At 54.0% G+C, this 15,109-nt stretch overlaps 1 protein-coding gene across 1 annotated transcript in view; it reads left to right on the top strand.

Moving 5' to 3' along the window:
* The window catches only part of FHDC1 (FH2 domain containing 1), a 35,942-nt gene extending 27,769 nt beyond the window's left edge, over positions 1 to 8,173 (top strand). Inside the window, exons 10-11 of the mRNA XM_075544797.1 lie at positions 2,344 to 2,508; positions 4,396 to 8,173. Of these exons, the coding sequence (XP_075400912.1) occupies positions 2,344 to 2,508; positions 4,396 to 6,516 (2,286 nt within the window). The 3' untranslated portion in view covers positions 6,517 to 8,173. The remainder of the gene's footprint in view (positions 1 to 2,343; positions 2,509 to 4,395) is intronic.
* Positions 8,174 to 15,109: the final 6,936 nt, after the last annotated feature.

Genomic DNA, 15,109 nt, shown 5'->3' with positions numbered 1-15,109 from the left:
CTAGTCCGACCAATAAGAAAACATACGGTTGAAGAAAAAATAAGGAAAAAGACAAGAGAAAAAGAGAAAGGAAGAAAGAAACACAAAATATAAAAACAAAAAAGCCCCTACATAAGTCCAGGTCTGTTTTCTGGTCCCCATGAGGTTGTACCCCCTGGTCCTAAGGGTGATGTGGAGGTTGCCCCTCATCCCGAAGTCCATTCTTGGGGCTCCGCACAGAATTCAAGGATCCCTGGTGGCATAGTGGTTATGCATTGGGCTGCAAGCCATAGCTCAAAGCCACCAGCCACTTCCTTCTCCCATAAAGAGGTTCGGAACCCCCCAGGGGCAGTTGTACCGGGACCTGCAGGGTCACTGGGTGAGCATGGACTCGACGCGCTGGAGGGGAAAGTGGAGCACAGGCGTTGAGAGTGCCTGTGGGTCCGTGTCAGCTCCCACGTCCTGGGGAGACTTCAGTGCCTGTCATTTTCCATTTTTAATCTTCCTTGCCTGGTATCCTGTCCATTCTCCGAGGATCTTGAGATGAGCCATCGCGATAAGGTGGAGCTGAGCGTCCATGTAGATTCTTGTTAGAAGCCCTGTTTTTGTGCAGTTGAGCTGTATACTTGGCTGGAGTCCATCCTTCGCTCTGTGATAGAATGACAGGCCAAGATTTATCCTTTCATTAATACCCTTTTCGCCGGAACAAAAAAATAGAGCATGAATGCGCACACAGCCTTGGGCTACTGACTCAGGTGGTTACTCTCTCTGGTATTTGGTTTCCTATCGCCTCCTTAACGTGCTGAGCGTCAGAAAAGGCTTTTCAGGGGGAAGCTGGGTGGGAGTGGGCGGGCCGTGGGGAGTCTGACCCCGATTTCTCTGTAGGGTCAGGAGCTTGCTCTCCGAGCACGTCCAAGTGGCACATCCACTCCTCGAAGGAGGCAGCCCACGGAATGTTCACCACTTCCTGGGCCCATCCCCCTTACTCCAAAAGAACAGTTTCAAGGAGAAGCCTTTTTAAACGTGATGCGTGAGAGATTTCATAAAATAAAATTTTTCCTACAATCCCTTTTCATATATGCCCCACCCTTTCATGAGAAAGAAAGTGACATAAGCAACATAAAGTAGTTACCCCAGGGGCAGTGGCTACTCCCTCCCTCCCTCCTCCCCTCCGTCCCTCCTCCCCTCCTCCCCTCCCTGCCTTCTCATTGTGGCTCTGCATGGCAGTGCCCCTAAAGCACGCTGGTGACCTGCGGACATGGTAGATCTCCGTCCTAGAAACGTTTGCTTCCCGCTTCTTTGTGGAGGCAGTACTAGGTTTTGCAAGGGCCTGGGGACTTTTTCATGCTCAGAGAATTGGGGGAAAGTTAAGAAATCCACCAAGAGGGTGGATTTTTCTAGGGCAGTGATTTGTGACCATGGTGACCTATCAGCATCTCCTGGAGACTTAGTAAAATAATAGTGCTCTGGATACACCCCAAACCTACTAAGCATACGGGTGGGGTGCAAGGACGTAACTGCCCAGAAAGCCTGTTTGCTGACTTGCAGAAGCAGCTCTGTTTAAGAAGGCCTGGCTGTGGCCTCAGTTTAGGTCCCAGGGCTTTAGTCTTTGGGGAGGGACACATGATCCTGATGCAGTGCGTTTGGGATGGAGTGTAACCTCTCATTCACCCTGACAAACCCAGCAATTTGTCAGTAAAACGAATGCCTTCTAAGCCCCTCTTGCTCAGTATAAAGAACAAAATCCAAACCCGCTGTCATTAAGTCAGCTCTGATTCACGGCGACCCTGTGTGCTACAATAGAACTGTGCTCTATGGGGTTTTCCTGGCTGTGATCATTACAGATGCAGATTGCCCGGCCTTTCTTTCGCAGCACTGCTGGTTGGGTTTCTCCCGCCAACCATCAGGTTAGCAGCCAAGCACAGACCAAATGCACCCCCCAGGGACCTTTGGCCTGTAGGAAGCTCAGTTTTAAGAGAAAGGCAAATAGAGACTGGATCCCCTTCCGTGAACAGAGCAACAGGAGACAAGAACAGGGGTGTGCCTAGGTCATTATCCCCCCCCCCCCCACCTTACATTAAAGACAGAGATTTTGTGAGCGGCCTTCTACAGCTTAAAGCTCTTGGATCTCTTTTGTTCATCCAATGCCCATACAGAAGGGATTCACCTTGTTCCCCTGAGGCCTCCTCCAGATGGCTTCATTGCTTTTTGGCTTTGAGTGCATTGGTCTGCCCAGAAGCCTTCCTGTTCCCCATGACCTGATGGAATCCAGGGGCCACGTCTTGGCAGGCCTCAGACAGAATGCCCGCTGCCCCCTCTGCTGACCCTGCCTCCCTCAGTGTGTGCCTGTTTGTCCCCCTGCAGTTTGCTGTGGACAAGCTGACGGAACTGGAGCACTGGAGGCACGAGCTGCAGGGCGAGGCCCACACCCTCATCGACTTTTTCTGTGAGGACAAAGGGACCATGAAACTGGACGAGTGTCTCCAGATATTTAGGGACTTTTGCACCAAGTTCAACAAGGCAGTGAAGGTACGGTTGACGGCGGCACCTCTCTCTTTTCACGGGTGTTTGGGATTTTACTTTTTATTTTCCCTCTGCTCGCGGTAGAGAGAGGGCTCAGCATGTGTCCACAGCCCCAGGAAAGTGTGGCCCAGCTGGGGTTGCCAGGCTCTCTGTTGCGCTGCTGGGCAGTGGCCCTCCAAGCCCAGTGAAGAGCTTCCACAGCCTTGGGAGTCTGGCGTTTGGCGGCTTCACCAACTCTCATACTAATTCCCTAAAATAATTTTGTTAGTAAAGTTTATTTGTGTAGGCGGCAATCATACTTAAAAGTCCCTTTGAAGATCTTGAATGTCTTTCTTACCTGCCTCCCCAGAAGAGAATCGTCTCTGAGCATGGGGGTAGTAGTGTGGGCTGGCATGCGGGAGCCAAGCTGTCTGTGGCCAGAGTGGGTTTTGATGTTGTCCCACATCTAGGGGATCTGCTGCTGGGCTGAGCACCCCTCTTACCCTTCACCCACCCAGTAAGCGCTTGGGTTCAGGGTAGACCAGAACACTCCCTGGGACCCTTGATTTTGCAAAGACCTTACCAACTTATTAAAAGCCAAACCCCCATTACTCCCATTCCCTGCGTTTCAGGATGTGAGAAGGAACCAGCTATGCGCAGGTCCTCCTCCTCGATATTTTAAAGGCAGATCTGCCCACTGCAGGGGTTGGTTGTTTTTTTTAAGGACTGCTTGCTTTCTCTGCAGCCCAGAATGACCCTGAGTTCTTGACTCTCCTTCCTCTGTGCAGCTAAGGGAAGGAGGCTCCGCCTGTGGCCACGTTTGTGCTCCTCTGTCCCAGAAGTGAGCTCAGCGGAGAGGCGGCAGTGGCTTGGTGAAGGCCAAGTTGGCCCTGTCTGAGGCGCTAGCTCCCAGGAAGCACGGCGCCGGCCAAGGAGGCCACCTGTGCGATGCAGTCAGCACAGCTGTCCTGGGGGCCAGAGCACCCCCTCCACAGGCCGCCTTGACAAAGGAAGGCCTGAGAGATGGGGAGAAGCCAGAGCCTCAGGAGGAGACAAGAGTCAGGGGAGGGGAGCCTGGCGAAGGAAGGCCAGCCAGAGCCTCCCAGCAACTTGGAAGGGGACTTGCACCCCTTGGAGGAAATGCATTTTTCAAGTGAAAAGTGCTAGTGATAACAGATTTGGGGTGTGAGACCCATATATTGATGCAACACCAATCTATCGAACGTGTAGTCGAGTCTGCTTTCGGGGGGTGTGTGTGCGCGCGCGCGTGCTGGTTCTGGATCAGCTCTGCTTGGGGCGGGATGGGTGCTTTGGAGCAGGGCGAAAGGTTGAGGGACTTGCAAAGCTTGCTTGTACCTCTTCCACATCTTTGCTGGTGGAAGCAGGGTGGGCCTGCTGCTGGGGTGGGCGGCTATATCTGCGCTGCCTTTTTACCAGGGAGCAGTCAGAGACCAGGGCTGTGGGGGTCGGCTCTTAATATCTTGGGTGTATCTTTGCATGCCCAAATCATTCAGGAGAATGGCCTGTGCTTGACTGAGCACACGCATGTGTGCATGTGTACATGCATAACCGTACTGTGTTCCCACCAGGGTGTGGTTCCTCTCCCGCTCTCTAAAGAGCAGCTTGCGTCTCTGAAGCCCACTCTGTGCGGCTCTGCTGAGAAGCCAGCCTGGACTCCATAAGAGCTGGGGCAGCCGCTTGACCTGAAAGCGGAAACTTGGGTCCAAGTGACTGGATGACACCTCTCTCCACAGATGGCTGAGACTAGCCTGTGTGGGCCAGTAGATAGATGCCCCGAACTCTCTCTCTCTGTAAAGGGCACGGCCCCTGAGCATGCACCTCTCTCTATGACCTTAGGTCGGGTAGGTGGTGCCCACATGGCTCATGTTTCTGTGGTCTCTCCCCCCAACTCAGGACAACCAGGACCGCGAGCAGCAGGAGCTGAGGCAGGTACAGCGGCTGCGGGAGCTGGAGAGGAAGCGCCGGTCCTGGGCGACGGGCGAGCTGGGAGGCTTCGTCCGGAGCAGCAGTGAGAATGATGTGGAGCTGCTGACCAAGAAGGGCGCCGAGAACCTGCCTCCTTTCCTGCAGTCCAGACCCGTCAGCCCGTCCTACCGGCCCCCCAACACCCGCCGCTCTCGCCTCTCCCTGGGCATGTCTGCCGACCGCGAGCTGCTCACCTTCCTGGAGAGCACCACTGGCAGTCCCGAGGAGCAGACCCGCTTCAACACCCTGCCCCGGAGCAGCGGCCGGCAGGCCCCACCCAAAGCCCCCTGGCTAGAGCCTGGGAACCGTCACCCCAACCGTGCACATGGACGCCAGGCCTCGGAGGACGCCAGCAGCCTGTCCTCCACGTGGCAGAGCCAGCGTGCAGCCTGGCGTTCGGAGGATGACAGCACTGCCTTCCCTCTAGCGCGGCGCGGTGGAGTCAGTGTCCTTGTTAAGAGGAACAGTGAGCCCCTGGGGCTGGGGCCGAGCCCGAGCCCGAGCCGGTCACCTCCGCTCTCGTCACTGGTTCTAGGGATTGAGGAGCATGAGCTGGTGACCGGGCTGGCCCAGTTCAACCTCCAGGTTCCCAAGAGCCCAGAGGAGATGCCGCAGGCGGCCCTGAATGGTGGGAGCCCTGGTGCCAGCTCTGGGGAGCTGGCATCTCTGCAGGACAGGAGCCTGCAGTCTCAAGATGCCAGCGGCTACAGCCTGAGCTCTAGGAGCAGCGTGTTCCAAGAGGAGTGGAGCTCAGCCCTGGAAGCGGCGTCCAGGGAACATCTGGGCCCAGTTCTGGAAGCCGGGGAGGATGCGGACCCAACCTTGGAAGACTTTCCCCGTGCCCCTGACCCACCCAGCAGTGTGGCTCTGGGGTCTGGGGATAGCAGTGACCCTGAGAACAAAGATCTCGTGCCTCAAATCTACATCTCAGATACCACTGACTGCTCCCTGACTCTGGACTGCTCAGAGGGGACCGATGCCAGGCCTGGGGATGGGAACCCAGGGGTGGCTGGGGACCAGCATTCCTCTGTGTCCTCTGGGGCTGGGGAGATGGCAGGCTGCCAGCTCTCCTCCAACCTTGCTTCCAGCCCCTGCAAGAAAGCCCCCACCCCAGCCTCCCAAAAGAGTGAGCCCAGCTCCAAGGGTGGTCTCCCCAGGGAAGGGATCCCCAAAGGTAAAGATGTGATGGCACCAAAGAGAAACTCCTTCAAAGAGGCTTCCCTTGCGGCCACCAAGCCCAATAGCGGGCGGCGCAGCCTGGGGGCCCTACCTAAGCCCGTGCGGACCCTGCATGCCACCGAGAACGAGAGCATGCGGAAGGTCGTGCCCATCTCCAAGTCCACCAGGGGCTCTGGGGGCTGGAAGAGGCCCGAGCTACCCTCACGGGGGGCCCCCAGCAGCACGGACACCCCAGTGCGCCGGAACTCTGTGCGTGGGTCCTTGGACCGGAGATCTTCCTTGGGCAATGTCGCCTTGCGGGAGGAGCAGAAGCCACCGCAGGTGGGCAGCGGTGGCCGCCTTGGGAAAGAGTCCCCTTTGCAGCTCCGGAGCTCTTTCAAGAAGCCCAGCGCCAAGCCCCTCAGGAACGTGACCCCCAGGCAGAAGCCAGAGGAAAACAAGTTCTGTTATTCCAACTCCCAGGGTGCCGAGAACCCTGAGGAAGAGCCCAAGACCCCACCGACCCCCAGCTTCCCCAGGGTCCCAACCTCTGTCCCCAGCTTTGCCCGAAACACGGTGGCCTCTGCATCACGTTGCATGAAAACAGACGCCCTTCATGTGCCCAAAGCCCTCGGCCTCACCCGGACGGTCTCGCAGCGGCAGCTGAGGGTCAAGGGCGGCCCTGAGGACACCTCGCCCAAGGACAGTGGCAGCCTGAAGAGGGCCAGTAGCGCCCGGGTTGCCAAGAAGGGCCCCGAGTTGCCTAAGGGACCCATTGACAACACACAGTCCCCTTTGAAGGGCAGAGGGCAGGGTGAGATGGCCGCCTTCAGACTGAAAGAGTCAAGCCGAACTACACTGGGGAAAATATGGAATCCCTTGCGGAAATGAGCCTCTCCCCTCTTGTCTCCCAGGTCAGAGTGGGAGGGAAGAGGCCATTCTGAAGGCCCTGATTCCACCTAGAACAACCTGGTGCCACCTGCTAACAAACTCTTACTGGAAGCCCCAGTCTGAATGTGTCCCCTCTCGGACGGGCCATCACCACCTCCAACCCCACAGTGGTTTGCTGGTGTGAGGGTGTGTGCGAGGGAGCCCCCCGGCCCCCCGAGCAAGGGTCTGGTGACAGACCGGGACTCTATGACGACCTTGTTAGGTAATCAGTAAGAAAACACAACACTTTTTTGGCCAGTTTTTATATATCGAAGACTTGTTTTTAATATGCAATTAAATGTTTCAATTGATTCCTCTTGCAGAGTAAAATGTTTCTTGGGGACAAGGGAGGGAAACAGGACAAGAAACGTTGAATGTGAAGCGGAGTTTTATCTCCCCTGGTTCTCTGCCCACACACCATTGTTGACTTCAGACAGGTGTGCATCCCGCAAGTCATTTCCTTGAAAACTCTCTGGGCCCCGTGGCTCTGGGTGAAGGTTTGGGCGTGAGAGGAAGGGAAGTCTGACTGACGGTAGAAGGTGACTGCTCCCTCCCATGTGGTAAGGCAGGTCCCCTGGACAGGGGAGCGTGGGCCTCTCAGGCTTCCTGGTTGGTGTGTCCAGATGCTCAAGGCCTCTGGCTACAGCCCCTCTAGATGGTTGGGTTTTCCAGAACTTAGGAGTGAGTGCCATATTGCAAACCTCAGAGAAGCTGCTGCGGCTGCAGGGAGGTAAGCTCTTCCCCAGCCTCTGCCCTCTCGGCCTTCTTTCGAATGGGGCTGGCTGACCTGAGCATCCTTCTCAACCACGGCACTTTTCCCGGTATGTGCATGCCTGCTCCTTGGTGTTCCCCAACCACACCTGACAGTGACTCAGCATTTTGCGCCTGGTGGGAACCCTGTGCGTGGCAGCCACACTGACATCTTGATGGCGCAAGATACCAGGTCTTTTTTTTCAAGCACCACTGGCCGGAGTTGTTGAACTGCCAATCCTGGTTAGAGAGCAAATCACGTGTCGTGCTCAGGGACCTGTAGAACCATTTTTAAATCCCAAGGAAAGCCAAGTGGTGTTTGTTTTTATAAGGCAAAATCAATAAAATTGCTCTCAGATGAATTTATATTATCAGGGGAAAAAATTGGAAAGAAGTCAGGCCTCATTTCGAAGGAAGGGGGGAAATGGACTTTTCCTACCTAGTGACCATTTTACTGCTATTTTTGAGAATAGTTGGGGAATGGAAGAAATTTTTTTGTTGTTGCATTTTTGAAAGTTGTTCTTTTGCCCACTTGGGTATCCCTGATGGGTTAACTGTCTGTCAAGCAGCAGTGAGGTGGACTTAGGTGAGCCTGATGTCTTTGTAATGAACCACGGTGGTCAAAGCCTGGGTACCCTGCTGCAGAATGTTGCCTGCCCTCAGGACGCATGGGGCGCTTCGTGCTAACGTAGATCAAATGGAAAAGGCACACTTTCCTGGTTGAAGAAGTGAGGCACCTATTAGCAAAAACCTGCAGAATAAACACGAGCAAGTGTTTCCACCACCTGAAGAACCGTAAGAACCCATGATTCACCAGGCGGTCAAACAGGTTGAACCCGGAGTCCCACTGAATGGTGGGAATGAGGAGGGAGGCCATAGGTTGGAGGGCTTGTGGGAGAGTGAAGGGGCAGTTTTGCTGAGGCTATGTGACGTTGGCAAGTCGTCTCCCCAGCTCATCTCCTGCGAGGGTCCTTCCAGCTCCAAGAGTTCAACCCAGGAGCCCCCCTCTGGTCTGGGACCAGCTTCTCAGAACCAACCCCCAGCACTGGAAAGCCGATGCCTACTGTCAGGCCCACTCAGAAGAAAGTTCCTTCAGGATTATGTGCTGCTTTAAAACTATAGTGAGCTCCGTGTCTGAAGCGCAGCATTTGACTTAGCCCACTTCTGTGTCTGCATCTGTGTGAGCAGGTGATCATTCTATTACCTTTTATTGGTAGTAAGCTGCAGGAAAATAATTTAAATATATAACGGAGACGTGTAAATAAGTTTCTATACAGATTTGTTTAAGATGAAAATGTATTTAATGGTCCATTTATATGTTCTTTTACGTAACATATTTTAATAAAGTTCCTGTTGATGGGGGTTGCGTTTCATCCTCGGTCTTTTCGGTTGCCATGTTTGTGTGGCCCCACGTGGAGAGAAGGGGGATATTGGGAGTGCCACATCAGGCAGTCTAGTCCTCAAAACAATTGAGAGTCCAAGCCGGACTCTTGGTTTTGTGTCTTCTTGGTACCATGGAACCTGGGTGAACCGAGAGCTTTGAGAGGGGGCCCTGGTGCCCAAGCGGTGGGAATGCAGGCAAACCTTGGATACGCAGGCCTTGTGAAAGGCCTGTGCACACTCACTTTATTCCCTGGTTGGGGCCAAGCTTTGTGTAATCTCTGGGGCTGGCAAGTCTGGATCTGCTCTTTGTGTCCTCATGCGTTTTGGCTCAGGACAAGATTGGGAAATCGCAGCTCACCTAGGTGGCTGGCTCAGGAATGCGAAGGAGGGAGGTGTCGTTTTGCTTGGTATGTAACGTTGGCTCTTGAAGTTGGGGTTGTATTTTAAGATAGGTCTGGTACCTCAGGGTTTCCATACCAACTTTTGTTCTACCTCCTCACCTGCTGTATCTGAAAAGAGATGAGGAGAAGGTCCCTGGGGAGTGGATTCCCTGGCACCAATGGCTGAGAATAGGCATGTTCTTGTGAGTAAGCTACCTGTTTCCGGGATAGTCACTGCCAGCGAGCCGATGCTGACTCTGAGCCACGCTATAGGACAGGGCAGAACTGCCCCTGTGAGTTTCTGAGACCGCAACTCTTGATGGGAGTAAAATGCTTCATCTTCCTCCTTTGGAGCAGCCAGTGGTTTTGAACTGCTGACCTTGGGGATAATAGCCCAGCTCATTACCCACTATACCAACAGGGCACCTTCTTACTTAGACACAGGTTTGCCTGTGTTATAACTGATCTGGGACACCAGAGCACTCGCTATACCTTTAGCCCTTTTGTACAAGAATTTATATAAACACAAGAAATACTTCCCCCTTCATAATGGGCCTCAAGTACTTCTGATTTTACTCTCTTTTATGGCGTTTACAGGGCTGCTGGCTAGCCCGCTTCCTGCAGCTTCCCATCGAGTTGACATGACCAGTATTTCCTAACAGCCCATTCAAGATGCTGTGCATTGTAGCCTCTTGAATAGTTTGGTAGAACTCTAATCTGGCCTTCCAAGGTGGACTGATCACCAACTTCCGCCTCTAGGAGTACACCTTTCCCTACCTGCGCCCATCTGGTGACAGAGCATCTTGCAGTTTTGTCATGAGGCACGACTTTATTCTTTGTTTTTCATGACATTATTTTTTGCTTCATGGCCAACTCTGCCTTCTCTTTCTAACCCTAACCCTAAACCTCCCCTTCTCTCCACCACCCCCCCCCCAAATAAAAAATAACGGAAGGAGATTTTTACATTTTAGTGTGTCCTCAAATACATATAAGCACTAACGATGAAAGCCGCATTTGGATCAGGACATTGTATCTGATCCCTCGGTGAGGCCTTGCATGGACCTTGAGCACACTCACACTGGAGGACCACATCGGCAGTCAGCCCACTCAGCCGGGTGGAGGCGGCTCAGATGGAGTTCTGGTCAGGGCTGGAAAATAGCCCAAGGCAACTTCTGCCTGGGAGCTTTTTTCATCCCAAAGCGTCTTCCAGGAACATGTCCTCACCGGAGCACTCGGTGCAAACAAGAACAACACTCATTTAGTTGAAGAAAATGCCTTTTCTGTCTCTGGAATGGGGGCTGTTGCTTGGTAGGTAGGCCAGCTGGACCCACCACGAGAGGTCATGGCCCAAGAAGCATTCAGTCTGCTCATTCCTGGGCCCTTGACCAACCCCTTCCCCCAGGAGCCTGACTCCACCTGACCAGCGGCCTGCAGAGAGAGGGTGTCCTTCAGTGAGGAGCTGGCTTGAAATCCCTCGGACGGATGCATGCCCGGCTCTTGGAATCAGATCTTGGGCTTTGTCCCTGGTCAACTGGAAGTATCCCAAGTGCTGAGTCAGACAGGCAGTCCCTAACTCTCAAGCAAGCAGTGTTCCCCACATGGGCCAACAATTCGTTTTGCATTCAAAATGCAATTTTCCAGAGCAATTATGTCATGTGTTCTAAGTGGGTTTCCAAGACAGGCCATTAGAGACCTATTGAACTCATGTATGGGCAGATGGGCTAAATAAGCGTTGAACTGCTAGCCATAGCATCAGCGGTTCAAACCCACCAACCACTCCACATCAAAAAGATGAGGCTGTCTGCTCCTGTAGACATTCACAGCCTCAGCAACCCTGCATAGGGATGCTGTGAGTTGGAATCAACTTGATGGCAGTGGGCGGTTTTCATGGGTGGACTAATCCTTGTCTCCTGTGCTGGAGATCCCAGTTCAATTCCCAGTCAGTGCTCTTTGTGGACAGCTACCACCAATGGGCCAGTAGAAATATGCATGTTGCTAGACTAATGGTCAGGTTTCAGTGGAGCATCCAGACTAAAGACAGAAAAAGGTCTGACACTCTCCTTACCGAAAAACAGCCCATGGAAACCTGATGGGCCGCAGAGTGGTCTGATCCACCATTGATCCTGGAGAGAGAGCAGGACCAGCAGAGTTGCCAGGAATTGGGAGCCAACTCTTCTAGAGGAAAATTCCAGGAACCTGTCTCCCCTGCCTCATGGAGTCAAGTAGATGCTGGGACCCTGAGACCCAAGGATGCCAGTCATGTGCACTTGCCACTGAGAGACAAGGAAAGGCCTCTCCTCTCTTGAGGTCCATCCTTCATCGTGAAGATCAGAGCAGACCCACGGACTCTAGTCTTGGGAACTGAGGGCCATTGATGTAGCTGAGCCCTCTCTTCACAATTTTCCAAGTGTGAGAGTGAATTTGGTTCCTTTCGGCCATGCTCCCCTAGCCTCCTGGATACCCCCTGTGTGGCCTCTGGACCTCTGAAATGTACATTTGAAAAAAAACAAACTCTGAATTAATTTTTTTTCTGAATTAATTTTTATTGTGATAAAACACACATAAAATTGCCATTGTTACCATTTTTCAGTGAACAATTTGCCTGCTCTGAATACCTCAGAGAGGAGCCTTGCTGGTGTAGCAGGTTACCCATCAGGCTCCTAGCTGCAAGGTCAGCGGTTTGAAACCACAAGCCCCTCTGGCGGGAAAGTAGGAGCCTTTCTACTCCTGTGACAAGTAGCAGACTTAGTTCTATCTTGTCGCATAGGGCCACGAGGAGTTGGAATCCTCTCGATGGCAGCGAGTGGAATACCTCAAAGAAGTGCCACCGTGTGCATGTGTCCCTTTGTGCCTGACTTCTTTCAGCGTGATGTTTGCATGTGTGTCGTGGCATGAATCTGATGACCGTTCCTTTGTATGGCTGAGTCTTAGCTCATGGTAAGAATATACGACCTTCTCCTTATGCCCCTAGCAATTTCTTTTCCACCCTGCTATTAAGAACCAGGGGGCTGGAGAGAGCCTAAAGGCTGACAGGAAAGGATGCTGCAGTTCTAGAGGGACCTAGAGGCTGCTCTCTGTGCTGGGCCCCTCTCAGATTTCTGTGGGGTGGACGTGGATGGCTGAAGAAGTGATACAGAAGGATGGAGCTCAGTGTGCACACAGTGGCGACAAGGAGGAGGAAGCAGCAGCCACCTCATGGGAGGCTGAGAATTGGTCTAATTTGCACCTTAAGACAGGAGCACCTGTGGGCATTCTGCTCAGAGTCCAGAACTCTCAGTAAAGCAGTACCAGGCTTCCGTGGTAGTGAGCTCAGGGAACATAGGAGGTGACATGTCCCTGAGTCTTCTCCCAATGGTTCCCTGTAGAAGACTTGTAATTTAGTGTCTGTGAAGCAATCATCTAATCATAGAAGTGCTGGGCAAGGCCACCCCCCTCCCCCCGAAGCCTAGCATCCCAGTGAGATTCTGTGGCTGACTCAGCTCCTTGGTAACCTTGGGGTCCCTGAGCTCTCTGTAGTCATGATTCTCAGGACCTTTGCCCCATGGCTGTGGTTGGGCTCCTCCTCTGTCACAGGGTGCTGGGCCCCAGCAAGTCCAGCAAGGAGCTGACCTCACCAGGCAGCAAAGGAGGGGGTGCAGCTCTCCAGGGTGCTGACTCAGGGCCCAGAGGGGAACCATCCCCTTTTTCTGAGAAAGTCGCTAAAGCCCTGATTTGGGCGAGTGCAGTAGAGAGGTTTGCGATGTAGTTGGAGAAAATGAGGGTTTATCTGTGAGAGCTGGCTTGACAGGGAGGACGGGGCCAGGGCTGAGAGGACACGCCAGCTCTGCTGGGCAGCTTCATGATCCTCCATCCTGGGCCCCACTGGTTCCCAGCTGATTCATCACCAGGAGCTGAGGGCAGAGGTCGGCTGGCTGCCTGGCAGGCTTCTTGGTGATGCCTGAGAGACAGACAGCCCTCCCACTCCTGACTCCAAGTTCACCTTTAATACAATAGAAGCAAGAGTCGCAAGATAAACAGCTGGATACGGTGCCTAATTGCTCCCAGCCCTTTCCCAAGCCCCGGCTTTTCTCAACCAGCGAAGAAGGGGTTAGAACTTGAGCTCCTGCGTTTCTCCCGCGAAGTTCACTGCCTAGACAGTTAATCGCCACACTCCCACAACGGCAGGGTCTGAGTGGGAGGTAAAACAGGTCAGACCCACGTGTCAGTGGAGGGAGGCATTCTGAAAGAGCTGGAAGGGGAGCCTGTTAGCCAGAATCTTATGTCACTTCCCAAAGGCCTGGCACCACATTTGTCGCCAGTCATGTAGCCATGGTCCCCAGAGTGAGGCCCCGCCGGTGAGTCGACACCTGGCACTGTCCTCGGCCCGAGGAACCACGTGGCCGGGGGAGTTGTGAGGAGCGGAACGTGGCGCAGGACAGGGAGGCAGATGCCGATGCGTGGCTCCATGCTCGAGGGCCAACAGTGCGGCTGCTGGGCTGGTTTCAGCAGAACAAGTTGTTATGGACAACACTGAGACCCCCACATGGTGCTGCCTTCCCGGCCCATGTCCCTGTGGGAACAGGGTCTTCCTGTGATGTAACTTAGCTCACACTCTGGGATTGTGGGTTCCAAACCTACCTCATTTGCAAGGGACGGAAAGAGCAGATGGGACCCAGAGAAGCACACAGGAAGGTCGTCTTTGAGCCAAGGGACCAAGGAAGGCCAAGGGCCACGGACAAGGAAGGAGTCTACGCTGCTGAGACCCTGAACCTCCAAATCAGCGAGCACAGACATGTCTGTCCTTGATGGGCACCTGTGGGTGGCACGTCTGGGACGGCAGCAGTAGAAAGCTAAGACAAAGCCTCACGAGGGCCTGGAGGGAGACAGAAGCCCAGCCTTCAGTTAGCAACGCCAGGTTGCAGGTAGAAGAAGCATCCACCTGGTTCGATGCCATTCCAAAGCACCGGGAGGTAAGTCACCAGTTACAGGATGGGTTTGCGCCAAGGTGCCATGTCCATCTCCCTGGACTGGGGTTGGGGCTGTATGCCCTCTAAATCTCTTCCACCTGGAAGCCTCTGAACCTGTGGGATAATTGCTCCAGACTCAGGTGCCTGAAAATCACTTGTCTCTAACACAGGCCACCTGGAAGACCCAGCTGCGCCTTAATGCCGAGAAGCCGCTCACGACAGTCATTATCACAACACCAAAGGACACTCGGAAGTGTCTCCTAGATGTATCCCCACCCGCACCCCCGCCCCGGTGCCCCGGGCAGCACCTGCTTGTTCCCCTGGGACCTGTCCATGTGGCAGAGCCCTAGAGCCTGCTAGCAGACTCTCGCCGAGAGTTAAGAGAATGTTCTACTGCTGGTGATTCTGAGGAGGCCCGCAGGGCTTCTAAAATGCAGGGCGCAGCAGGCATGCGCTTCCCGTGGTTTCTCATAATCCCAACCCTCCTCCAAAGTCCCACTGCAAGCTTCCTTTCCCTTCATCAACTGCCTCTCACCTTGGGCTTTTGACCACTCTGCCCATTCCCTGAACTCTCCCAGGTTGCGACACAGCCTGCCTAGCTTGTAGAACAGTTTGCGGTTGTTTGACGCCTGACCTAGGCTGCGACCTCCCCAAGGCGGGGGTGGGGTGGTGGTGGTGGTGGTGGTGGTGGTGGTGGTGGTGGTGGTGGTGTGTGTGTGTGTGTGTGTGTGTGTGTGTGTGTGTTGCTGCTGTTTCGGTAGAGGCCTCTAGGACCCAGCGCCTGTGGGCAGTAAGTAGGTGCTCAGTAATGGTGGGCTGAAGGAATTGAACCAAGAAAGGGAAGATGAGGAGTCTTCTGGGTCTCGGGGATACATTGTACTACCCATTAACCTAGCAACCCTCCCTCTGTTGGGTCTCTGCCTCTCCTGGCCTTGGCCCAAGTGGGTAAAGCTGGCAGCTCTCAGGGCTCCCAACTGCAGGCCCCACGGAGGAAGCAAAGGGCATCTGATCTGGAGGGCCCTTTGAAGCCAGGAAAGGAATGGAGAGCAAAGTGTTGAGCGCCATCGGCACTGGGCATGTCGTACACTGAAGACA

Source organism: Tenrec ecaudatus, chromosome 3 (genome assembly GCF_050624435.1).
Source record: "Tenrec ecaudatus isolate mTenEca1 chromosome 3, mTenEca1.hap1, whole genome shotgun sequence".
In the NCBI taxonomy this organism is placed as follows: domain Eukaryota; kingdom Metazoa; phylum Chordata; class Mammalia; order Afrosoricida; family Tenrecidae; genus Tenrec; species Tenrec ecaudatus.
Note: the sequence above shows the minus strand (reverse complement) of the source record. Positions and strands in the feature narration are given on the sequence as shown.